Genomic DNA, 15,206 nt, shown 5'->3' with positions numbered 1-15,206 from the left:
GCCATCATGTTCTGTGTAATTAGGAGTGTGGGTGCTTTGAGTGACAGTGGCTGAGCCAGTCCCGGCTCACGTAACATCAGTCACGCTGTCCGGTGGCGGCGTCTGTTGTATTGTTTTGTTTGTAGTATTTTATTGCAAACCCCCGGAATGATCTGCCTTGTGGTGAAACGTCCTAACAGATTGTCTAAGGTGTTGCTGCTGTAATGTTCATGTTGAGTCAAACTCTCATTTATTGTTGTATGCTAATGGTGTTAGCATTTTTGGCAGCCATTGTCATCCCGATCAGTCTCATTCGTGCACAATTACAAAGAAAATAAGTGGCTCATAGTGTTTAATGTCCACAAAGAAAAGCATCATGTGAACTACCGCGCAGTCCTGAAAACATGATTTAATAACAAACACCTGAACCCAGGTTAGCCTGTTAACTTAGCTTAGCTGGTTCAGTCTTGAAGACAGGGCTGTGTTCTGGCTTCTTTCATCACACACTCAACCACACATGCTCCGCCCCTTTATGACAACAGAGGTTAGTTCTCTACTGGTGGTTGGCTCTCACTGCAGTATTGTATCACTTCCTGTTCCGGAGCACAGCGGTGTTTTGCTGTATCTGTTAGCTGTTTAATCTGCCTAGTTAGATTGATCTAGTTAACTATACTCAACAAAAATATAAACGCAACACTTTTGGTTTTGCTCCCATTTTGTATGCGATGAACTCAAAGATCTAAAACTTTTTCCACATATACAATATCACCATTTCTCTCAAATATTGTTCACAAACCAGTCTAAATCTGTGATAGTAGGCACTTCTCCTTTGCTGAGATAATCCATCCCACCTCACAGGTGTGCCATATCAAGATGCTGATTAGACACCATGATTAGTGCACAGGTGTGCCTTAGACTGCCCACAATAAAAGGCCACTCTGAAAGGTGCAGTTTTATCACACAGCACAATGCCACAGATGTCGCAAGATTTGAGGGAGCGTGCAATTGGCATGCTGACAGCAGGAATGTCAACCAGAGCTGTTGCTCATGTATTGAATGTTCATTTCTCTACCATAAGCCGTCTCCAAAGGCGTTTCAGAGAATTTGGCAGTACATCCAACCAGCCTCACAACCGCAGACCACGTGTAACCACACCAGCCCAGGACCTCCACATCCAGCATGTTCACCTCCAAGATCGTCTGAGACCAGCCACTCGGACAGCTGCTGAAACAATCGGTTTGCATAACCAAAGAATTTCTGCACAAACTGTCAGAAACCATCTCAGGGAAGCTCATCTGCATGCTCGTTGTCCTCATCGGGGTCTCGACCTGACTCCAGTTCGTCGTCGTAACCGACTTGAGTGGGCAAATGCTCACATTCGCTGCCATTTGGCACGTTGGAGAGGTGTTCTCTTCACGGATGATGCAAAGGAGATGTGTTGCACTGCATGAGGCAAATGGTGGTCACACCAGATACTGACTGGTATCCCCCCCCCAATAAAACAAAACTGCACCTTTCAGAGTGGCCTTTTATTGTGAGCAGTCTAAGGCACACCTGTGCACTAATCATGGTGTCTAATCAGCATCTTGGTATGGCACACCTGTGAGGTGGGATGGATTATCTCAGCAAAGGAGAAGTGCTCACTATCACAGATTTAGACTGGTTTGTGAACAGTATTTGACGGAAATGGTGATATTGTGTATGTGGAAAAAGTTTTAGATCGTTGAGTTAATCTCATACAAAATGGGAGCAAAACCAAAAGTGTTGCGTTTATATTTTTGTTGAGTATAGATAACGATTTGTTTCACAGTGTAATCTTCACGTGCCTTAACTAAGCACTCCCTCTGCTGAATCACCTCTAAATTCGTCACACATTATTCACTTTGTGTGTTTTTTAGGAATCCGCTGGGCTTAGCCAGCTACTAGCTCTTAGCTGGTTTAAGCATGGCAGCTTCTCCTGTCTCTCTCCTCGCACTTCTCTGGGTGTGAAATGTTTAGTTATTCCTCGGCCTCCTGTAGCAGTAATGGTACTTGTAATAAGTGTAGCTTATTCGTAGCTTTGGAGGCCAGGCTGGGCAAATTGGAGACTCGGCTCCACACCTTGGAAAATCCTACAGCTAGCCAGGCCCCTGTAGTCGGTGCGGACCAAGGTAGCTTAGCCGCCATTAGCTGCCCCCCAGCAGATCCTGAGCAGCCGGGAAAGCAGGCCGGCTGGGTGACTGTGAGGAGGAAGCGTAGTCCTAAACAGAAGCCCCGTGTACACCGCCAACCTGGTCACATCTCTAACCGTTTTCCCCCACTCGACGACACACCCACCGAGGAACAAACTCTGGTTATTGGCGACTCTGTTTTGAGAAATGTGAAGTTCACGACACCAGCAACCATAGTCAGTTGTCTTCCGGGGGCCAGAGCAGGCGACATTGAAGGAAATTTGAAACTGCTGGCTAAGGCTAAGCGTAAATTTGGTAAGATTGTAATTCACGTCGGCAGTAATGACACCCGGTTACGCCAATCGGAGGTCACTAAAATTAACATTGAATCGGTGTGTAACTTTGCAAAAACAATGTCGGACTCTGTAGTTTTCTCTGGGCCCCTCCCCAATCGGACCGGGAGTGACATGTTTAGCCGCATGTTCTCCTTGAATTGCTGGCTGTCTGAGTGGTGTCCAAAAAATGAGGTGGGCTTCATAGATAATTGGCAAAGCTTTTGGGGAAAACCTGGTCTTGTTAGGAGAGACGGCATCCATCCCACTTTGGATGGAGCAGCTCTCATTTCTAGAAATCTGGCCAATTTTCTTAAATCCTCCAAACTGTGACTATCCAGGTTTGGGACCAGGAAGCAGAGTTGTAGTCTTACACTCCTCTCTGCAGCTTCTCTCCCCCTGCCGCCCCCCCAACACCCCATCCCCGTAGAGACGGTGCCTGCTCCCAGACCACCAACAACCAGTAAAAATCTATTTAAGCATAAAAATTCAAAAAGAAAAAATAATGTAGCACCTTCAACTGCACCACAGACTAAAACAGTTAAATGTGGTTTATTAAACATTAGGTCATTAAGTCCCTGTTAGTAAATGATATAATAATTGATCAACATATTGATTTATTCTGCCTTACAGAAACCGGGTTAGGGTTAGGGAAAGCGCTGTAACTAGGTTTAAGGGTATGATTCCTTCTTTGTTATGTTCTTCAATGCCATATACCAACACAGTGCAGAGTAGCTACCTAAACTCTGTGAGTGAGATAGATTATCTCATCAATAGCTTTTCATGCTTATTGAGCACAACTTTGGATGCTGTAGCTCCTCTGAAAAAGAGAGCCTTAAATCAGAAGTGCCTGACTCCGTGGTATAACAAAACTCGCAGCTTAAGCAGATAACCCGTAAGTTGGAGAGGAAATGGCGTCTCACTAATTTAGAGATCTTCATTTAGCCTGGAAAAAGTGTCTGTTGCTCTATAAAAAAAAGCCCTCTGTAAAGCTAGGACATCTTACTACTCATGCACTAATTGAAGAAAATAAGAACAACCCCAGGTTTCTTTTAAGCACTGTAGCCAGGCTGACAAAGAGTCAGAGCTCTATTGAGCCGAGTATTCCTTTAACTTTAACTAGTAATGACTTCATGACTTTCTTTGCTAATAAAATTTTAACTATTAGAGAAAAAATTACTCATAGCCATCCCAAAGACATATCTTTATGTTCGACTGCTTTCAGTAATGCTGGTATTTGGTTCGGCTCTTTCTCTCCGATTGTTCTGAGTTATTTTCATTAGTTACTTCCTCCAAACCATCAACATGTCTATTAGACCCCATTCCTACCAGGCTGCTCAAGGAAGCCCTACCATTAATTAATGCTTCGATCTTAAATATGATCAATCTATCTTTGTTAGTTGGTTATGTACCACAGGCTTTTAAGGTGGCAGTAATTAAACAATTACTTAAAAAGCCATCACTTGACCCAGCTATCTTAGCTAATTATAGGCCAATCTCCAACCTTCCTTTTCTCTCAAAAATTCTTGAAAGGGTAGTTGTAAAACAGCTAACTGATCATCTGCAGAGGAATGGTCTATACCCAGCTATGATACCCAGCTTTATCTATCCATGAAGCCAGAGGACACACACCAATTAGCTAAACTGCAGGATTGTCTTACAGACATAAAGACATGGATGACCTCTAATTTCCTGCTTTTAAACTCAGATAAAACTGAAGTTATTGTACTTGGCCCCACAAATCTTAGAAGGATGGCATTACCCTGACCTCTAGTAATACTGTGAGAAATCTTGGAGTCATTTTTGATCAGGATATGTCATTCAAAGCGCATATTAAACAAATATGTAGGACTGCTTTTTTGCATTTACGCAATATCTCTAAAATCAGAAAGGTCTTGTCTCAGAGTGATGCTGAAAAAACTAATTCATGCATGTTAGTTCCTCTAGGCTGGACTATTGTAATTCTTATTATCAGGTTGTCCTAAAAGTTCCCTGAAAAGCCTTCAGTTATTCAAAATGCTGGCAGCTAGAGTACTGACAGGGACTAGAAGGAGAGAACATATCTCACCCATATTGGCCCTCTCTTCATTGGCTTCCTGTTAATTCGTAGAATAGAATTTAAAATTCTTCTTCTTAATTATAATGTTTTGAATAATCAGGTCCCCTCTTATCTTAGGGACCTCGTAGTACCATATCACCCCAATAGAGCGCTTCGCTCTCAGACTGCAGGCTTACTTGTAGTTCCTAGGGTTTGTAAGAGTAGAATGGGAGGCAGAGCCTTCAGCTGTCAGGCTCCTCTCCTGTGGACCAGCTCCCAATTCAGATCAGGGAGACAGACACCCTCTCTACTTTTATAATTAGGCTTAAAACTTTCCTTTTGAAAACGCTTATAGTTAGGGGCTGGATCAGGTGACCCTGAACCATCCCTTATTTATGCTGCTATAGACTTAGACTGCTGGGGGGTTCCCATGATGCACTGAGTGTTTCTTTCTCTTTTGCTCTGTATGCACCACTCTGCATTTAATCATTAGTGATCGATCTCTGCTCTCTTCCACAGCATGTCTTTTTCCTGATTCTCTCCCTCAGCCCCAACCAGTCCCAGCAGAAGACTGCCCCTCCCTGAGCCTGGTTCTGCTGGAGGTTTCTTCCTGTTAAAAGGGAGTTTTTCCTTCCCACTGTCGCCAAGTGCTTGCTCACAGGGGGTCGTTTTGACCGTTGGGGTTTTTCTGTAATTATTGTATGGCTTTTGCCTTACAATATAAAGTGCCTTGGGGCAACTGTTGTGATTTGGTGCTATATAAATAAAATTGATTTGATTTGCTTTGATTTATGCATTAATGGGTTCATAGTGCCGCTGCTGTTGTCATGATGACATGCAGACACTGTTCAGGGTCTCCCTAAACCTTGTCCAGGGTAGGAGAGGTAATGGTCTAGTGGTTAATTGGGCTTAAGACCAGAAGATCCTCGGTTCAAATCCCAGCCTGACTGGAAAATCACTAAGGGCCCTTGGGTAAGGTCTTTAGTCCCGTAGTTGGTCCCGGTGTGTAGTGAGCGCCCTCACATCAGGGTGAATGTGAGGCATTATTGTAAAGCGCTTTGAGCATCTGATGCAGATGGAAAAGCGCTATATAAATGCAGTCCATTTAGGGTAGATAGTCTATGATTAGAAACTGGACAAAAACAACAGATCAGATACGTGATTGTTTTTAGAAAAATGTGTTAATTTTGTATTGGAGCAGCTACAGTCAGTACCCATTTGTTTTCAGATGGGACAGTGTTACAACACTCAGACAAGTGTGTTGGAGTTCATAAGAAAAACAGGTCTGGACATTCAATGATGTTTTCAGGTGCAGACTGATAAATCAGCAAACAATGTTCCTGCAACACCAATCAGGCGCATTTTTGTTGTTCTGCCTTCAACACTGAAGAATATCGTTAAGAGTCAAACACTCCTGAACGTGCTCCGAGCCCTCAGACGTCAGTAACCCTTCATAGGTGTTCACGTCCATCATCAGAGCTGGCCGGAAGCCCCGCCCAATCTGCAGAGTGGCATCCAGCATTCCCAGTAGATTTGGCAGAGAGGAGCATCTGGTCCAAAAGCCAGGGTGTGTGTGATGGTTTAGGGTCTGTCAGTGACCATGGTGGGGGTGACATGCACATCTGTGACTGTTCCATAAAAAAAAGTACACACTTTACACCAGCGTGCTGCATTTTCACACATCGTTGCCCTGCAGCTTTCCGCTAAAAGGCTGCGTGCACACTCTGTGCATGTAGACTTGACGGGTACTTCACCAGGAGCCGACTGAGGCTGGAGTCAGAACATCAAGAGCTGCCACATATGGACGTGTCCAGGAAACACAACTAGTGTCTCATTCCAGGTGTCTGCTGCTTACCTGGACGAAGGAGAAAAGAACTGGACCGTTGCTCAGTGGTTTTCTTTATACATGAAAGTAAATCTTGTATTTCATTTGTAAATCGAGGTCCCAGAGTCTGGAGGAAGAGAGGAGAGACACAAACCAAGCAGCTTGAAGTTCAGGGTGAAGACGCCACAGTCGGTACTGATTTGGTGCCGTGTCGGTCTGGTGTTGGTCCACTGGGTTTTCACAAGTCCAAAGTCAATGCTGCCGTCAACCTGGAGGTTTTAGAGCACGTCATGCTTCCATCTGCTGATAAACCTGTTTGAGATGCTGATTTCCTTTTCGAGCAGGACTTGGCACCTGCACACAGTGTCAAAAGTACCAGTACCTGGTTTAATTACCATAGTATTACTGGTCTTGATTTACCAGCCAACCTGCCTTAGCTGAACCACACAGAGGTGTGCACTTATCAAGAAGATGAGACAAACCAGACCAACAATCCAGATGAGCAGAAGGCTGCTATCAAAGCAACTTGGACTTCCAGAACAACTCAGCAGCACCACGCCGACACAGGAACTCATTCACAAGGGGCCGCAACCAGGAACTGCATGTACAAATGAACATACTTTTTTTTTTTAGAAGTTTGACATTTCTATATTATAAATCCTGTGAGGAAATTTTCTAATATTTTGAGATGTGTTTTCTGTTTTTTGAAACTTTAGGTTCATTCATTCATCTTCTACTGCTTAGTCCAATTAAGGGTCGCGGGGGGCTGGAGCCTATCCCAGCAGTCATAGAGTACACCCAGGACAGGACGCCAGTCTGTCGCAGGGCCACAAACAGACAAACACAGACACACCCACACCTACGGACAATTTTAAAGAGACCAATCCTCCTAACCCACGTCTTTGGATGTGGGAGGAAACTGGAGCACCCGGAGGAAACCCATGCAAACACGGGGAGAACATGCAAACTCCACACAGAAAGACCACGGGAATTGAACCCACGACCTTCTCGCTGTGAGGCAATTATCATATTTACCAAAATTAAATCAGAAAGCTTAAAACATTTCAGTTTGTGAGTCTAGAATAAATAAAATTATAACTGTGAAATAACTGACAAAAATACATTAGTTTTTATACAATAAAATGTCAGTTATTTGATATCTTTGTACTATTCTTAATTCTAGCTTAGAATGATTTGTCACATGTTTTTACAAACATTTTGTGGAAGTGATATTTCTAATTTAATTTTTATTTTGTATGTGTTGTCAGATTTGCTGTGGAGCTCTTTGGATGAAGTGATGTCAGTGGGTTCAGGGGTCAACCACGGTCCAGATATTTACCTTTGGGTAGGTCTCACGTTATCAATTGTGTCTCCTCAGGACTGCTTGTTGCCATGGTGATGAGCATCCTGTAGATCAATTTGACCTTTTTACTCGGGATTCTGTGTCTTGTTCAGGGGCAGCGTTTTGGATCCTCTGAGCCTGGATTTGCAGGACAAACCACTTGAGCTGCTGCTGTCAGGCGTTCATCATCAAATCGCAGTAATTCTGACTCCGTCACAGCACTTCCTCCAAATGTGCTTCAAACGTTTGACTTTATTCATTCAAAACAGTACAACCAATAACCTGTCATCCTTTTAGGCCACTAGGAGGCGATGTGGCTCAAACAATCACTGCTTAAACTTTGATCTCTGAGAGCTGAGATAATGTAGAAAAGAGCCTGTTATTGTGAGGAAACATGTTTATTTGTCACCGTGTGGAGTCCAAAAAAACACTGCGACAACAGTAACTTTACAGAGAGACGTCATGATGACCTCAGCTGTCCAATAAATACATCTATGAAGAACATCTGCCAAGCAGCTTTACCCAGAATCTACGAAAAGGAGACTTGCGGAAAAAAAACCCGTGCAAAATGCTCTGTCAGAAATAAAGAGTCTATAAACAGAACCGATCCCTGAAGCTCACCTGGACTTCTGGATGGTCCACAATCTACTGGACTCTAAATAAAGCAAGCTGAGTTTTAAGACTTTCAGGCTTTTTTTTTTTTTTTTGAGTGAAAACTGTAAGAATTACACAGAACCCTCAGACAGGACCACCCTGAGTCAAAAACCACCTGAACCCACTGGTGTCAGCAGAACCGGTTCCTGCTGGTGCTCTGACAGACCTTCACTGCAGCCGGATCCAGTTCTTGTTGGTCCACAGTGAATTAAGTTTGCCTTTAATAAGTGAAGGTCATGTTGATCAGGCTGATCTTCTAATCTGCTTGAAGTAACTGTGAGTCCTGAAGCTGAATGCGAGAAGATACCTTCAATTCTTCCTGCTGCTTTTTCTCTGTGACGAGCAGGAACAGGATTGATGCAGCCAGTGAGTCTGATCCAATCCAGGAACACTGACTGTGTCCGTAACATAAAGTGAGACCGGCACCTCCAGATGGCCACTGTCAGATACATTTGTGTGTTTACTTATTATTTTGTTTGCTATTTGTTTTGCTATTAAGTAATTATTTTATTGAAGGATCATATTCTTAGTTTGAGACACGTTTAGTCTGTTATTTGTTGGAATGTGCATGTTGAACTGGGTTTTACCAATCAGAACAAAGAGATTCAGGTTACATTATGAATCATAAATGTCCCATTGTCACGCGGGTCACGGGCGGGGGGGCAGGACCTCCCCTGAATACCCACAGAAATAAGCTCCGCCTTTGTTACGCCCATGTTGTGTTTTATAAAAAGTGTTGGTGTCCATTGTTCGTGGTTCTGAACAGATGGACCTTCTGCCTGAGAGAAGCTCTTCAGAATTCAGGCCACTTTTTTTTTTTCCACTGTGACTCTGAATAAATTTAAAAGTGTGAAATAGTTTGATTTTGTACTTTGTGAGGGACAGTATTACAGTCAGAGCCGGTAAAGTGTAACAGCCGCTGTGTCATTGGAGATGTGCAGGTTGCTGATACATCCCTCAGACACCACAGATAAGCCACAGGTCAACTGGGTCAGGGAATAAAAATAATGTTCTAATTAACTGCGAGTGGATGAAATAAACCATTAAGGAGTAAAATATGAAACAACATTCTCTGAAATGGGAACACACTGGGTGTGATCGATGCGGCGCTGCATGAAAACCAGTCACAGAGTGTATTCTGGACATGTTCAAAATACACGCCGAGACTCCTAACACTCAATAATTCAGTATCTGGGTATACAGAAGTGGGCCGCGGAGGTGCAGATGTCAGCGGCTGCAGTTGCGTACTGAGAGTTCCAGAGGTGTTGACACTCGTCCCAGTTGCCTGAGCACGATGTTCCCGCTCCCTCGCTGACCGCCGTCACACGCCGCTCCACGGTCCGAGCTGAGCTGATGACACTGGTTTTAAAGAAGGAGGTGAAGTAATGCAATATTTAATTGAACAAATAGTACGGGCTTGATATAAATGAGAGATGGGCGTGGTTACTCAATAAACAGGCTACACTGCCAAAAAAAAAAAAAAAAATAATCACCAGGCTTTTGTGCTTTTTTAATCAGCTCTGAAAGAACAGCTTCATCTCTCATCACCTTTTATTAACTAGTTTCAAGTTCTTTGTCAGGTAAACATTTTTGTTTCTTTTTGGGTGAATGTGCTTTGCAGAGGCATTCACAGTGGCGTTCTGACCGCCTCTCATACAGACATGTCTCGTCCCACTGGCTATGGGCTTTATTTTGTAACCGCATACAGAGCTGTGAATTTCACCGTGCGCGTTATCGTCAGTAACACTGAGAATTAGAATAACTGTCACGATGACCGGTGTATACGGTTGCCGAGCCACGTCGTTTGACCTCTCTGCACGTTTAACCTGTCCTTTTTGTTCTTTTGGTTTATTTGTTGGTATGTCCAGAGCAGATGGTCACCCCTCTGAGTCTGATCTGCTTGAGGTTTCTTCTTGTAATCAAAAAAACACCTGAGGGAGTTTTTCCTCACCAATGCTGCCAGTGTACTTGCTCATGGGCTGGGTAAGGTTCAAATCTTACTGGTATGTAGCATACTGGTGCGACTTATCTTGACATTTGTCACTGGAGTAAGTGAACTGAATATCGTGTCCAGAAATAAGAGAACCAGCTACCAGTTGATATGGTCGCACCAATTTTTTCTTTTCGTGATCTCTTCAAGTCAGTGTTTCACTGACGGCAGCAGATTCCAAATGTCAATGTCATACTTTCTTTAAAAACAAATTCCTCTCCTGTTATCTCCTCCCTGCTAATGAAGTCGAAGTCCCATTAATTAGAGATTCTGTTGGCTGTCGTTCCTACAGCTTTCACCCAAACCTTTGAAGCTGAAGGTCTGAATTTAGACCATTAACTATCTTTATTCTATCTGAGTTATTGTCCAAGTGGACCCAAGTTACATAAGGGCCGATTCCGTGTCCTTCCCATGTTGGGATGCTGAGCTACATATCAAAGAGCTGGATAGGTGAACGCACACATTTTAAGGTTTCCACTTCGCAACACTGATGGACTTTGCTCCAGCTGAGCCAAATGCTTGGTGGAGGTCTGAAAAAAGTCAAAGATCAAATGAAGTTCTGACGGAGCCAAATCCGGCTGCAGAGTTACATTACGCTCAGGACTTTTATTAGTAAGAGTATCCCTGGTGATAGCCTTCTTGGTAACCGTGTTCATATCCGTGCTGGTGATAGCCGTAACCGCCGTACTCGTCCTCGGGGCAGCGCATGCCGAGTGACTGCTGGATGGCCATTTCCTGCCGACGAAGCTGCATGGAGTCCACCAGGTCATAGATGATGGCCATGGACCACATGTGCGAGGGGTACCAGGACTTAACGTTGCCGTCTTTCCCCACGAGGAGCATGGAGAAGTACTCTGGACTGACCTGGAAGTAGTTCCTCATGTCTCTGACCAGGGATCCTGACAGCCCCTCGCGCTCCACTGTGGCGCTCCCTGAAAGGGGAACAGAGCCAGTCAGGAATGAAGTGCTGGACAAATAACATGCAGAAAGTCTGCAGCTGTTTTCTTTTTGGTGATTTATTTTATTGCTGACTCAGCAGTAAATTCAGCCGTCACACTCTGAGGCCGAGTCAAACACTTTGGGCCGACGTTACGGCCATTGTTTTTGCTAACTCAGACCTGCTCATAAAGTTCTTACCGTTAATAGGATACAGTTCCAAGACTCCACCCATATCCAGTGGTTCCGTGCCGACCAACTTCAGAACTGCGATGTGCCTCAGACCTGTCGCCACACGGCAAATAAAGACAAAAATGAGATTTTAGGAGAAGCAAAAACAACAAGCTGACTTCTTCCTCATCTGTGGATCCACACGGATCTAAAAAAAAAAAAATGACAATCACCACAAACATGATGTCACAGATTTTTCTTCTTTAATTTTATAGCCAATAATTCACACGTAGGATAAAACATTCTGGCTCCATCAAACACTTCAATTTAAACACAGTTATGTTAATTTCAGTGATTTCAAAAAGAAGAAAACATTATGGAATCACTTTATTATCTGCAGTTCTAAATAATGATAACAATAATAATAACAACAACAACGCTGCATGAAGCTGTGGCGCCCAAATGTTCCCGACTGTGTGCGTGGAGAAAATACTGCCCTGTTTTCAATGTCTATAAGATCCAGGACGTCCAAAACCACCACCAAGGTGGCAGCCATTATGGAAATATCCCAAAAGGTTCCCTCCCCTTGGGCAAAGATTCCAGGTCTGGTTTGGTTGATACTGCCAGTCTTTGTTTTTTTTTTTTTAGGTAAGCAATCGTACAATGTCCTTGAATCAAGGTCATTTGAAGGTCAAGACAAAAGCAAAAGCACACATGCTTCCTGTCCTTTAGTATCTGGATCATTTTTGTGCAGCGCTGAAAGAGTCGCATCAAAAAAGATTCCACCTCCTCAAAAATCACAGAATCTGTGTCCCAACTGAAGGTCATTTCAAAGGTCAAGGTCAAAACAAAAAGTGTGGTGCAAAACAACACACTGCCCCCTAGTGCTGCACAATTAATCACATGCACAATCAACACAAGCAACCCCAAGCAGAGGGTCGCCCCAGTGAGTCTGGTCTGCTTGAGGTTTCTTCCTCAAATCATCAGAGGGAGTTTTTTTCTTCCCACTGTCACCTGTGTTCCTGCTGTGGGGGTTGGTAAGATCAGACCTTACGTGTGTGAAGCACTTTGAGGCAGCTTTGTTGTGATTTGGTGCTATATAAATTAAATAAATTAAATTATTAAATTGATACCTTGGCATTAGGTGCCATTAGATGGTATAACAGATAAATGTACCCCTTTAAATGCTTTTATGCTGTGCATCAGCTGGTATCTTCTTCTGGGCTCCTTTTATGCTGCACTTTGAGCTATTTGCCCCCAGTGGTGAACAACAGGTGTGCAAAGGCACTGCCAACACAGTAGAAAAAACCTGAAGATCCCTGTTTTTTTTTGTTGTTTTTTTTTCATGAAATTGGGAAGGACTAATTATTAAATCAATACCTTGGCATTAGTCGCACCTGTCTGACACTCAATACAGGGAGATGCCAACTACAGAAAGAAAGGACTAAAAACGTATCATTTTAGAAAAGCTTACAGCAGTTATTAACTGATTGTATATTTTTATGATGTTTTTACTACTTTTTTGTCTCTGTAGCACTTTGAGATTTGGAATCAAATGTAAGGTGCAATATAAATAAAATGTATTATTATTATTATTATTATTATTATTCCAGAGCACATAAGCTGATGCCGTGGAGGTAGGACTTCTCATCTTTGGTGCTGTAACTTTCTAACTGCACAGTCAGTACTGAAGCCGAACCGGACAGAGTGGGAGTGGAACTCACGAAGAACAGAGAAATGTCAGGAGCAGACTGGAACATGGAGGTGTAAATGAGGATGGACAGTGTTTATGTGATTTTTCTGAGGTCTCCCAATGCCAATATTCTCAACCTCAAAATAACCAAAGGCTTCTGGTCAGGTTTTCGCACCAAAAGGTCTCTTGACTATTTCTACTGTATTAGTTTTTCTACACTAGCTCCTTGTAAAGTCTAAAACACCAGTTCTTACATCAGGCACAAAGGCCTCGTATTAATAAGCACAGCACATTACACTACTTGTGCCCTCTAGAGTTTCTAAAAGTAGAATGGAAGGAAAAACCTTCAGCTCTTACATTTGTTTCACAGCAGATGGGTTGTGTGCATGTGACAGCTGAACTACTGTCTTAGTTATTTTGTAATCATTGCATGTAGCTGATGTTTTTGGTCATCAGCTGACAACCCCTCCCCAAGAGTAAACACCACCTAGAACATGTTTAGAATAAAATAGAATAGAACTTTATTGTCATTGTGTACACAATGAAACTTCGTTTTAGCAGCATCTCTTCAGCACATCATACAAACAATATATCATAAAAAGAGCAACATATCACAATCCAACCATACAGAACTAAAAACAACACTCACACAAACAGATGCTAGATGTATAGGGTGTTCTAATTTATTATGTTAAAATATCACTATATAAACACATACAGACTTACCATCTGAACCAACAGCTTTTCCTTTTTAAAGTTATGTTTATAATCCAAATCCTGTGGGACATATAGCTTTTTATGTGTTTCATTAAGGGATATTGGAGAAAATGTGAAGACCAGAAAAATGACTTACTGTAACTAGATAACATTTGTGTGCATTACTTCCTTTTGCTGAAATGATTTTTAAAAATTCTATTTTTCATGTCTGTGATCTCTTCCCAAGAGACAGAAACTCCAGTAAAAGGTGTTAATTTTTTTTTAAATGTTGCAGCTGTGATGTCTAAATGACTGCTCCCGGATCAGTCTGTCTGTTTTGTGTGATAAATAGGCACCGACTGGAACATTAGAGGGGCCCAAGTCAAGGGCCATAGTTCCCAAGCTGAACCTACTTTATATGTAAAGTACCAAGTCACGTCTGAGGTACTCAAGGATTCTCTGAAGAGAAGTAATCCCAAAGACATCCAGACGTTGCTTTATATATAATCTGCCAGTTTGTCCTGATATGCTCCAAATTTGTGGTTTCCGTTCCTGGTTGGGATCAACCTGGAAGTTTTGTTGAATTTGGTTTATTCATGTTTCGGAAAAGCTCTTGAAAAAGCAACAAAGTAAGCTGAGTATGTCAAAGCAGCGCCTCCCTGTGTGCGTCATGATTATGCGTGCACATTAACCTTGCTGACCCGCTTACTCTGTGTGCTCAGGAACTTCCTGCCTGCTCCCCATAAATACTCTGGTCTGCTTGCTACTTAAATCAAGTCTTCCAGAAACGTGATGGGGTGTTAGTGTGGCGTCCGGAACATCAGGCGTGCTGTGGGTCCTTCAGACGGCTGACCGAGGCTTTTTAAACTCCACGTGTCAAACCCAGTCACAACCATGATGATTTTGCTCCACGTCTCTTTTCTAACAAACAACACATGAACAAATGTGTAATCGTTGCCTAACTGGCAGACCGGAAAGGCCTTTGTGAGTAAAACTAGCCCGTCACCCAGGACTCGCCGGTCCTGGGCCAAGTCTTCCATCTGGTTCCATCTATGCACACACACACACACACACACACACACACACACACACACACACACACACACACACACACACACACACACACACACACACACACACACACACAGGTGCATGCAATGTCTGCAGGTTTCAGTTTGGTGCACAGTGACAGCAGAGGTTTGCAAAAACAAAGGTTTCAGAGCAGACACGTGTTTGGGTGCATAAAGACGCTAACGTCAGAATTTAAGGAAGAAATGAAACAACTTCAGCCTGAAGCTTCTCGATTTTTAAGTTGCCTGCATGCAATTGGTCAGTCTCGGGGCAAACTGAACAGGGCGTGAAGCTTTTGTGTTTGTTTTTGGCTACAGCGGCAGGAATTT

At 43.1% G+C, this 15,206-nt stretch overlaps 1 protein-coding gene across 1 annotated transcript in view; it reads right to left on the bottom strand.

The window, feature by feature from the left end:
- Positions 1-8,045: 8,045 nt before the first annotated feature.
- The window catches only part of ccdc80 (coiled-coil domain containing 80), a 56,035-nt gene continuing 48,874 nt past the window's right edge, over positions 8,046-15,206 (bottom strand). The window contains 2 exon segments of the mRNA XM_034186321.1: positions 8,046-11,242; positions 11,448-11,531. Coding sequence (XP_034042212.1) covers positions 10,920-11,242; positions 11,448-11,531 — 407 coding nt within the window. The 3' untranslated portion in view covers positions 8,046-10,919.

The sequence above is a fragment of the Thalassophryne amazonica genome, chromosome 14 (genome assembly GCF_902500255.1).
Source record: "Thalassophryne amazonica chromosome 14, fThaAma1.1, whole genome shotgun sequence".
Lineage (NCBI taxonomy): Eukaryota > Metazoa > Chordata > Actinopteri > Batrachoidiformes > Batrachoididae > Thalassophryne > Thalassophryne amazonica.
This window is presented reverse-complemented; position numbering and strand designations above follow the sequence as displayed.